Source organism: Populus trichocarpa, chromosome 14, assembly GCF_000002775.5.
Source record: "Populus trichocarpa isolate Nisqually-1 chromosome 14, P.trichocarpa_v4.1, whole genome shotgun sequence".
NCBI classification, from domain to species: domain Eukaryota; kingdom Viridiplantae; phylum Streptophyta; class Magnoliopsida; order Malpighiales; family Salicaceae; genus Populus; species Populus trichocarpa.
The window spans coordinates 1,636,673-1,646,454 of NC_037298.2; the positions used below are offsets into that span (position 1 = coordinate 1,636,673).

At 32.8% G+C, this 9,782-nt stretch overlaps 1 protein-coding gene across 1 annotated transcript; it reads right to left on the minus strand.

The window, feature by feature from the left end:
• Positions 1 to 1,002: 1,002 nt before the first annotated feature.
• Positions 1,003 to 3,307, minus strand: LOC18104870 (subtilisin-like protease SBT3). Its single transcript, XM_006374850.3, has one exon. It carries the CDS (start codon positions 3,305 to 3,307, stop codon positions 1,025 to 1,027), a length of 2,283 nt encoding a protein of 760 aa, XP_006374912.3. The 3' UTR covers positions 1,003 to 1,024.
• Positions 3,308 to 9,782: the final 6,475 nt, after the last annotated feature.

Genomic DNA, 9,782 nt, shown 5'->3' on the forward strand with positions numbered 1-9,782 from the left:
GGTTTTTGTGTTAATTTTAGATTTTATGCGTTTTTTTCCTTTATGTTTTATATGATTATGATTTTATTACCTTGTAAAGATCAATTTCTAGTCTATTTAAGGAGACTTTAACTTTTTAGAGAAACAAACTAGGTGTAAAAATTATCTATCAAAATAAAACTTTGAAATTACAACTTATAGTGCATAAGTTTGATGATATAGAAGGGATTATAAGTATTGTCATCATAAAAGTTAAATTTTTATTAATTACTGAAAAAGAGGGAGCTGCAAGGTTTTAAAAAAAATCCCCACTTCCCTTATAGTAATGGAGTATATTTAGTGCTTTAGAGAATTCTAATTTAATACTTGGAAAAATGAAAATGATATTTTCTTTAAAAGTCATTTTCTTAACAAGTTTAGCCTTTCAACAATAATGCATGAGAAGCATGCAGCAGGAGCAATACTAGCAAAAGCAATAGGGTCTTACACAATGATTTCAGTTTTCTCTCTGTTTTCCTTCACTTTTGGTTTGTCTTTTGACGACTTCGAACCATGCTCAATTGGGTCACTTGTGAACAACATTTTTTTTCATTTGGGTTAGATATGGAAAACGTTAATTTTTAAAAGTGGTGCGACTTTTTTAATACGGTTTTTTGGGTGGTTGCGCTATGCTTGTATGGAGTAATTGGGTTGCCCCTGTGTGGAGGTACGTAGATTTGCGTTTGTTTGATCTTTGAATGAGCATTGATTTGAATAGATTGTACGTATTGTTGGGTTTGAAAGGATTTTTTAGAGTAAAGATATATCAACAAAAATGATGAATCGAATGTATCACCATTTTCTTTCACTTATGATAGGCCTAAATTATCTATGTGGATGATTGATCTGCTGAGCCAAGTTTGCATTAGCACGACATGGTCCTTTGGAAAACATATAATCTAGCTGAAGGCAAAAAAGATTCGGGTAATATGTCATTTATTCTTTGGAAGGAATAAATCAAGTTTTATTATCCAGGAGGTTCATGTGCATGGACAAATGTTAGAGCTTAGAATTTGATAGCCACTACTGGGCTGGATACTGTGTGATTATGTTGATCGATCCATTTGAGATAGCCATACGTCACGGTTGGAGCATCCTCATCAATGTCGATACTGATGACAAAACCTTGCTTTTGGTTTTTCTTTGTGAATGACAGGGTTCTTGGCTCTACCTTGATTCTCATCTCTTTAGGAATTTCTATAGTTGCTTGGTAAACACTGTCATCATCTCCCACATTCGTCACAACCCTGCTAAATGTCTTTGTTGTTGGAGAGCTGGTTTTGTTGGTAAATATGGCTGTAATGGAAGGATAATTCAGGTCCGTTGGTTCTTGACTGCAGCTCCATTGATTACGTCTGAGAACAGCACTCATCTGCTTTGCAGTATAGCCAAGGCCACATAAGAAGTTGACATAATCTTGAACATTCATGTCATAGATAAGTCCAGGGTCCATAGCTTTGTTTGGATTGATGTGTCCAGCACCAAAGTCCAAAGGTGTAGCTGGAAGATTTATCATCTGGTTTTTCATGGTAGTGCGAGTGTTGTCTTTGGTATATGCCGTGGTCATAAGAGCTGATCGGATGGCTGCAGGGTTCCATTCAGGATGAATATTTTTTAGTAAAGCTGCTACTCCTGCAACATGTGGTGCTGACATTGATGTGCCCGAGTATAAAGCATAATCTGTTGTCAAATCATATTTCCCTAATTCCATGAAAGGCTTGTTTGGTGCAATTGCTGCAAGCACGTCAACTCCTGGAGCAAGAATATCTGGTTTTAGGACACCTGGGGTGATTGGATCTGGGCCTCTTGAAGAAAAATAAGCCACTTGAGGTGCCGGTTTGACACCCAAATTAGTGGACAAAAATGCCATGCTCTTCACCTTTGCTGCAGTCACGTTAGCCACATACTCTCTAACCAAAGCCCCAGAAACAGTTGGTAGAACTATGCTGGGAATGCTGTAGTCTTCTGGATCTAAAAGTGAAAAATCTGTCATGAATATTCCAGCGTATGCACCTACCCTTTCAAGCTCCTCCTTTTGCCCTTCAACATCTATGGTGGTGCTATTATCACAGAGTACTATCTTTCGATGAACCTCACTTCTATTCAATGCTCCGTAGTTGCATATTGATTTGGACCCGTTACTTTTGCCATAATATAATGGAACATCTTCGATGTAAATGCTCTGTGGAAAGTAAGATGTTCCTTCAAATGTCAACCCATTTTCTAGAGTCATTGTAGCAGTGAAACTCCGATCAAGTGTGCCAGCTCCGACTGTTGTGATCCAGGGTGCACCATTGTACGTGGAATTATAGGCTCCATCATTCCCAGCTGCACATACAACAAAAATGTTTTTCTCCATTGCTGAAAGTGAAGCTATGGCAATAACATCATTGAAGTATGGTGTTTGCGTAAAACCCAGAGACAATGACATAATGTCAACCTCATCAGCAATAGCTTGGTCCATTCCAGCCAGTACATCAGTTGCTGCACTCTCTTCAGTATCTGTTGCAAAGAGTACCTTGTACATGGCAACATGTGCGGCAGGTGCTACTCCTCTGGCTGTGCCTCTTGCATATCCAAAGTGATTTGCACCAAGAACACAGCTACCAGCCGCGGTGGATGATGTGTGTGTTCCATGACCAAAGAAGTCTCTCGCGGAGTCATAGTCATACTCTGTAGAAATTTTTCTTCCTGCAGCTATGAGTCCTTTGCTGAAAGATCGAGCGCCAATGAGCTTCCTGTTACAGGCAGAAGGGCTAAATGCTGTGCCATTCTCACACTTGCCCTTCCATCTCTGAGGAACTGGTGGCATGCCTTTGTCATGAAAACTTTCACTCTCTGGCCAAATTCCTGTATCAATGATCCCAATGATCACTCCTTCACCACGAGATGCAGTGGGCAATATTCCAGAGTTTTGTCTCAATCCTAGAAACTTGGGGCTGTGGGTGGTGAATAGCTTCCCAAATGACTCTCTATATGTGCCAATGTGAGCTGGGGATTTCTCGATTTCAGCCAACTGAGAAGGTGTGAGCCTGGCACTAAACCCCTGCATGACATGACTGTAGGAGTACAAAAAGGTTCCTTCGCCATCGGCTGGATTTGATAAAGATCTGAGCGTGAACCGGTGCCATGATTCGTGGGTTAAGAATGTGGCAGGCTTGTGAGAGCTGTCCATGTGGACGATGTATGTTTGGTATTCTTCACTTTTTAACTCCGCATTGCTTATTCCAATTAGCAATAACAAGAGGCAAGACAATGCCTGGAGTGAAAGAAAGTCTGAGGAATTCATTGCTTTGATCATGTCTGATCAGTAGATTGACAACGAAGAATGATACATACTTGCATGTAACTCGGAGAATTTATAGCTAATTATGTCATAAACGAAATCAGCGAATGTGAAGATCATTTCATTGTTAGTTTCACGACGTTGATTTCAAGTCTCTATTCATTTGCTGGTCGATAATTACTAGAGGCAGTGATCACTAAGCAAATACAAAATTTTATGCCGTCTTGTTCATAGTTGTTAAATCTTGTTTTTTATCTGGAAAAATTAATTAAGATTTCCAGCTAAGTATTTAATTAAATCATTTAAGTCATTGAATTAAAAAAAATAGTCAACCTGATATTTTTAGTGATCAATTGAACCAAATAAACTCAATATAAACCCAATTAATTAGGTTAATATCAAGTAAAAAAAATTGTTATTTTAATAAAAATAATTAATTCAAATTAACCAAATAATATATAGATTAGTCTAATAATCCAACGATTTAAGGATTTTTTTTCTTATCAATAATTGAATCTAACAGCTGTGATCTCGTTGCTTTATTTAATGTTTTATTATAAAGTTGTTTTACAATTTTATCGTTATTTTGACAATACATCGAACACACACAGCAAATGGCCTATTAAACTCAGGTGTTGGTGACAATTCCGAGGTGGTTGCTCTTTGCTCAGTGGTCTTTTAAGCTCCTGCATGTATCAATTGCTTCATTCCTCTCTACTTCTATTGTATACGTCTTATCTTTTAATAGTAAAGTCTAAAGAAAACAAATTACAGAAATTCCTATAAAAAATTAATATCATGATTAGATAAAATAATTATAGTTTTTTTTAACCGTTATTATAATATGATGTGACCAGCAATTTTTTTGGATCTAGACCTATCTCACTAGTTCATAGATGTATTTGTTAGGTCATTCACAAAATCTACCTAGAATATATTCTTATCTAGTTATGATAGAGTCACACCCAATAACGGAGCCATGTTGAAGGCTCAGGTGGGTTATAGCCCAAGTCATTTTTTTATGCTAAGAATTGGCGGAAAATGATTTTTTAGAAATGATTTTTTAATTTTTTTTTATATTTGTTTGTCATTAGAAAAATTAGTCAACGGAGAACACTTTTCAGTCAGAAAAATTTGGCTTAGTTTTAAAGAAAGTGTTTTCCTTTTATTTTGAGGGAAAAACACTTTCCAGAAATTATGAAAAAATTAGAAATATCATATTATTTGCTGATTATAACAAATTTGGTCCTCAAACTTTTGATTGCTATATATTTTGTTTTAAATTTTTTTTTTAATTTCACTCCTTAGAATTTGATTTAATTTAATTTTTATATTAACTTTGGTCCTTATTTTATAATTATTATTTGTTTTTCTCTTATTATTTTTTTAATTGAAATTTTTTATCTATCAAATTTGATCCTTATTCTTTTGATTGTTATTTATTTTATTTGAAATAATTTATGAAATTATAATTATAATTATTTTAATTTCATCATTTTTTAATTTTTTTATCTGATAGATTTAATATCTATTATTTTAATTATAATTTATTTTATTTAAAATAATTTATAAAATTAAATTTCTCCATCAACATCAATTAACCTGTGAGACCTACACAGCAAATGGCCTCTTAAACTCAGGTGTTGGAGACAATTCCGAGGTGGTTACTCTTTGTTCAGTGGTCTATTAAGCTCCTGTATGCATTAATTGCTTCATTCCTCTCTACTTCAATTGTAGACGTCTTATCTTTTAATAGTAAAATCTAAAGAAAACAAATTATAAAAATTCTATATAAAAATTTAAGCATGTTCAATAATTAAATAAAAAATTATATTTTTTCTGAACTATTATTATGATACGATGCGATCAGTATTTGGGTCAGCCTTCAAAGCCAACAACTAGCGTAATAGTATATTTTATGCGACTTCTGGATCTAGATAGTTCAAAGTTTTTAACATCTCTGTTTGATGTAATCGCTTTGTCTCATCCCGTTTCATCAATGTGAACATATTTTTTCCCGAAAATTTCCATGTCCTCGTGTGTGGAGGGCTCAAAGAATGCTGCTCCATATGCCTGTCATGCATCGTGAAAATGGATCCCTGGAGATATAAACCCAAGGACTCCTATTTTGATTTTCAATTTAAGGCCCCGATTGAAAATTTTCAGGCCTGCTGGAATTTGTGCTCAAGCCTTTTGCTGCTGTGATTCCCCAACCTTGGTAAACATCAAAGAAAAAGTATAGAGACACTAGGAAGCATGCACCAACTAGACAGAATTTCTGCCCCATCTGCTAGATCATTGGCAGTAGATTTTCTAAAGCATGCTTATCCTAATGTTTTGGTGTCCCTTATCTCTATTCTTTGTCCCCGTCATCTGAGTGGTGCTATGTGCATTTGAGTTTCTCCCTCTTCTTGTCAGTCTTGGACTCCTGTATATTCTTTCGTTGGTAGTTTGTAAGTCAATAAGAAGAAAAAAAATTTATATCCCACAATGAAACAAAAACCCTTCTATTTAAATTTTCATAAGTATGGATTTTTATATATTGTGTAGTAAATTAAGTTTATGTAAAGTCTATAATGGATAAGCTCTCCTACCAAGCTTTCTAATATTATTATATGGATATTTATAATATCAAAACAAGGTACTTGACATTTAATTTGTCGGTGATATTAAATATTTTTTATTCAGTTTAATTCAAAATATAATTATTTTATTAACAATTATATAGTTTTATTAGCAGTCATATAATTTTATTATAAAGTTTCAGGTCTATATAAATCTAGAAAGAGCACAAGCTCGGCATAGCCCACCAGCGTCTGGGCTCACAGAGATCATATATAGGTTTGGCAACTCGTCGGCCTCACATATGTCTGAGTTGAGCTCAGGAAAGATTATAGGTTTGGCATCATGAGTCAGACATCTTGTCACACCCACACGTGTTTAGACTCAGAGCTTGGCTAAGTCCAGAAAAATAGGTTTGACATCTCGCTAAACTCACACATGTCTGGGTTTAGTGCTTGGTTAAGCCCAAAAAAGATGGATTTGACGCATCTCGCTAAATCCACACATGCTTGGGCTCAGAACATGGTTAAGCCCATAAAAGATGGGTCTAGTAACTTATCAGGCTCATAAACATCTAAGCTCGGCACTTGATTAAACCCATAAATAATAGGTTCGGTAATTCATTGAATTCTTATACACATGAGCTCAACACCAAATATATGTGTTACATCATCCTTTTGAATGGCAGTTCTGGAAAGAAAAACAATAAACATTGATCCATCACATGCTACATTAACATCACTCAAGGGTCCATGTACATTTTTTATGAGAAGGTTCATTTTGGATTATTTATATTCTATTTATTAGATAAAATATTAATTTAAAAAGAATTTTGAGTTAGCCCTTCATTTTGGAAAATAAGAACGAAAGAAAATGCACGCATCATGCCATGTCCCTACACCCTTCTAAAGTAATTCCATTATAGGGGAAGGATAAGCAAGAAAAACAAAGTTAGCCCTTCAGGCACATGGTTTGTTTCTATCATACATGCCAGAATTATAGGGGAAGGATAAGCAATAATTGCATTAGAACAACAAAGAGAAACGAATCTGCAAAGTAAATGGGTTGGCAGATATATATTGTGAACCAAGAAAAACTGCAGAACCAGTACTCTCCATATACAAAAAATGCAGCTTCATGATTATGCTATAAATTCTTCTATACTAGAGATGTAATTATCAGGTAAGCCAACAACCAAAAACAACATCATTACTACCTAAAACGAGGAGTAAATAAACAGGAAGATCAAAAACCAAGCTACAAAGTCATGATTTATATATAATCACACCTTGTTAATTTCGCAAATTCATCAGTCATGAAACTTTATATTAAAATCCTCTTATATTTTTTTTAACAAGATTTGCCATCTTTTATTGGTCTGAGTCTTTAAAAAAATATTATATTATAGATACTTAATTTTCTTTAATTAAGATTATTTTACTAAATGATATGAAAATACATAGCTAGTAGTTTATTAATTAGTTAATATATTTTATAACTAAATATTATTTCATCCCTAAATGTGATAAGATTCACTTTCTATGATTTGAGAATATTTTCGTATAACAAATGTCACATATCATATAATAACAAAGATTTTGAGTTTTTTTTTTTTTTAAATAGCTCTAGCATTATCCTTAAAATAATTCAGGAATAGCTAAGATGTTGGTAGCTGATATTTACTAATCACACACCAAAACTTAATTAGCTATTAATTTTAAATTAATAATTACCTTTTATATACAATTTTGTCATTGTGTTTAACAAATTCTATACAAATAAGATTAGTTAAGTGTGTTTAAAGAAGTGTGCAAGAAAAGTCTTGGCACCACCAAAAAAATATACTAGTCATCATAAATTTTCAAAAAGAAAAAAGCTATCAACGACAATCTTCATAATAAACTCAGCAATAGAAAATACCAAAGGGTTTTTTTTCCGAGTGGTAGTAGATGTTGACTCTGAATCCCAAAAACAAAGTTCGACGACTAAAGCGACTCGCTACAAATTAATAATGGACTACAACCTGCAGGCATATAGCTAAGAGGGTTATTTTGTTTTTAAGCCTATGGGTTCTATTAGTCTGAAAACTAGCAAAAAATATCTGGAAAAAAAATAGTCAAAAATACTATAATATGTTAAAGAATAATATAAATTATATCCTGAGATCTCAGCTAACAATTTAAATTATTGGATTGAGATGGTTCTTTAACAAGGTATTAGAACCTTGATAACCAGGTGGTCACGAGTTCGAATCTTACTATTTTTATTTATTTGATAAAAATTAAGCACAAGATATCTGTGCAAGTTTCAAGTTTAAAAGGTTTTACAGTTTAACCTATTGGGTTGAGATGATTCTTTGATACCATATACATATATGGATATAAAAAAAAAAAAAAAAACCAACACTCATTCTAAAATATTTATTAACGTTTCATCGTGTTTGATTTTGTTTCCATTGCATTGGTGATCAGAATCATGATGTAGAGAGAGATGTAAAGAAATTGTATATCTAGCTAGCCTTGTATATATGTTTTCATCGAAGTATATTCTCAATATAAATCGAATTACAGAGAGGGTGAGAATTCAGATAGAAGAAAAATATATTATCTTCTCTAATCTTGTAGCTTCAAGAATTAGCAGACTTCAATGACCAAAAGATGATATAACATTAATTATTAACTAATCATTTTCGTTCGTAAACATTCACGGCTATATAGATCGAGGGTGGATGTGTGCAAGATTCAGATTTAACTTCAACTTGTGGCTACCGAATTACGATGATTGTGTCCTTTGAAAGTAACTAGCACCTTCCTGTAAGAAGTTTTCTTTGGGGTGTGACATTTTTTGTTCTCTAGTTCGGAACATGGTGGGATCCAACACCACCAATTATATGTGAGTCTTTGTCAAGTTCATGAAATCAAGTCACTTCGAAACAGTTTGTTAGTGTGGTTATAATTAATTTTTAAAATATTTTTTATTTAGAATTATATTAAAATTATATATTTTTTATTTTTAAAAAATTATTTTTGATATCAATGCATTAAAATAATCTAAAAACATAAAAAAATATTAATTTAAAACAAATAAAAAAAATTTAAATTTTTTTAAAAATACTTTTCAAACACAAAAACAAAATAATTTATATTCAAAGAGATTGCTACGATACAGTGATCTTGATCTAGAAAGAAGCAAGCCCACCATTAAATTGATGAGAATTTTGCATGCTTCACACAAGAGGTAACATTAGGTCCTCAAGATTCCTTGATGATGGTAGATTTTTGGTGGTGCCAAGACTTTTCTTGCACGCGGTGACTACCATTAGCAAGTTGCAGTTGCTGTCTTGGTCCACACACTGTAAGGTCTTGTATGATACTTCCATCCCTTGTTTATATGTTTTCATCGAAGTATATTCTCAATATAAATCGAATTACAGAGAAGGTGAGAATTCAGAAAGAAGAAAAATATATTATCTTCTCTAATCTTGTAGCTTCAAGAATTAGTAGACTTCAATGACCAAAAGATGATATAACATTAATTATTAACTAATCATTTTCGTTCGTAAACAACGAGTAAGAAAGAAAGTCATTACCTGATCACATTCCAATCATGAATATAATTATTTTTAGTTTCAATGGGTTTTATTTAACAATAAAAGTTTCATTAGAGTTTTTATGCCCTTCATGTTACATAAAAAAAAAAATCAAGGTTGAGAGATAATTTTTTCTTTCAACTTGATTTTGTATTTTTAGATAATTTTTTAGGTGTTTTGAGTTAATTTATATGTTTATTGATATCATAAGCTTATTAGATGTTTTTAAATAAAAATAAGTAAAAAAATATATTTTTTTGACTTATATAATCCGTAGGACATATATCATAGATATAATGATTTGTAAACCACTAAGGTTGCATATGT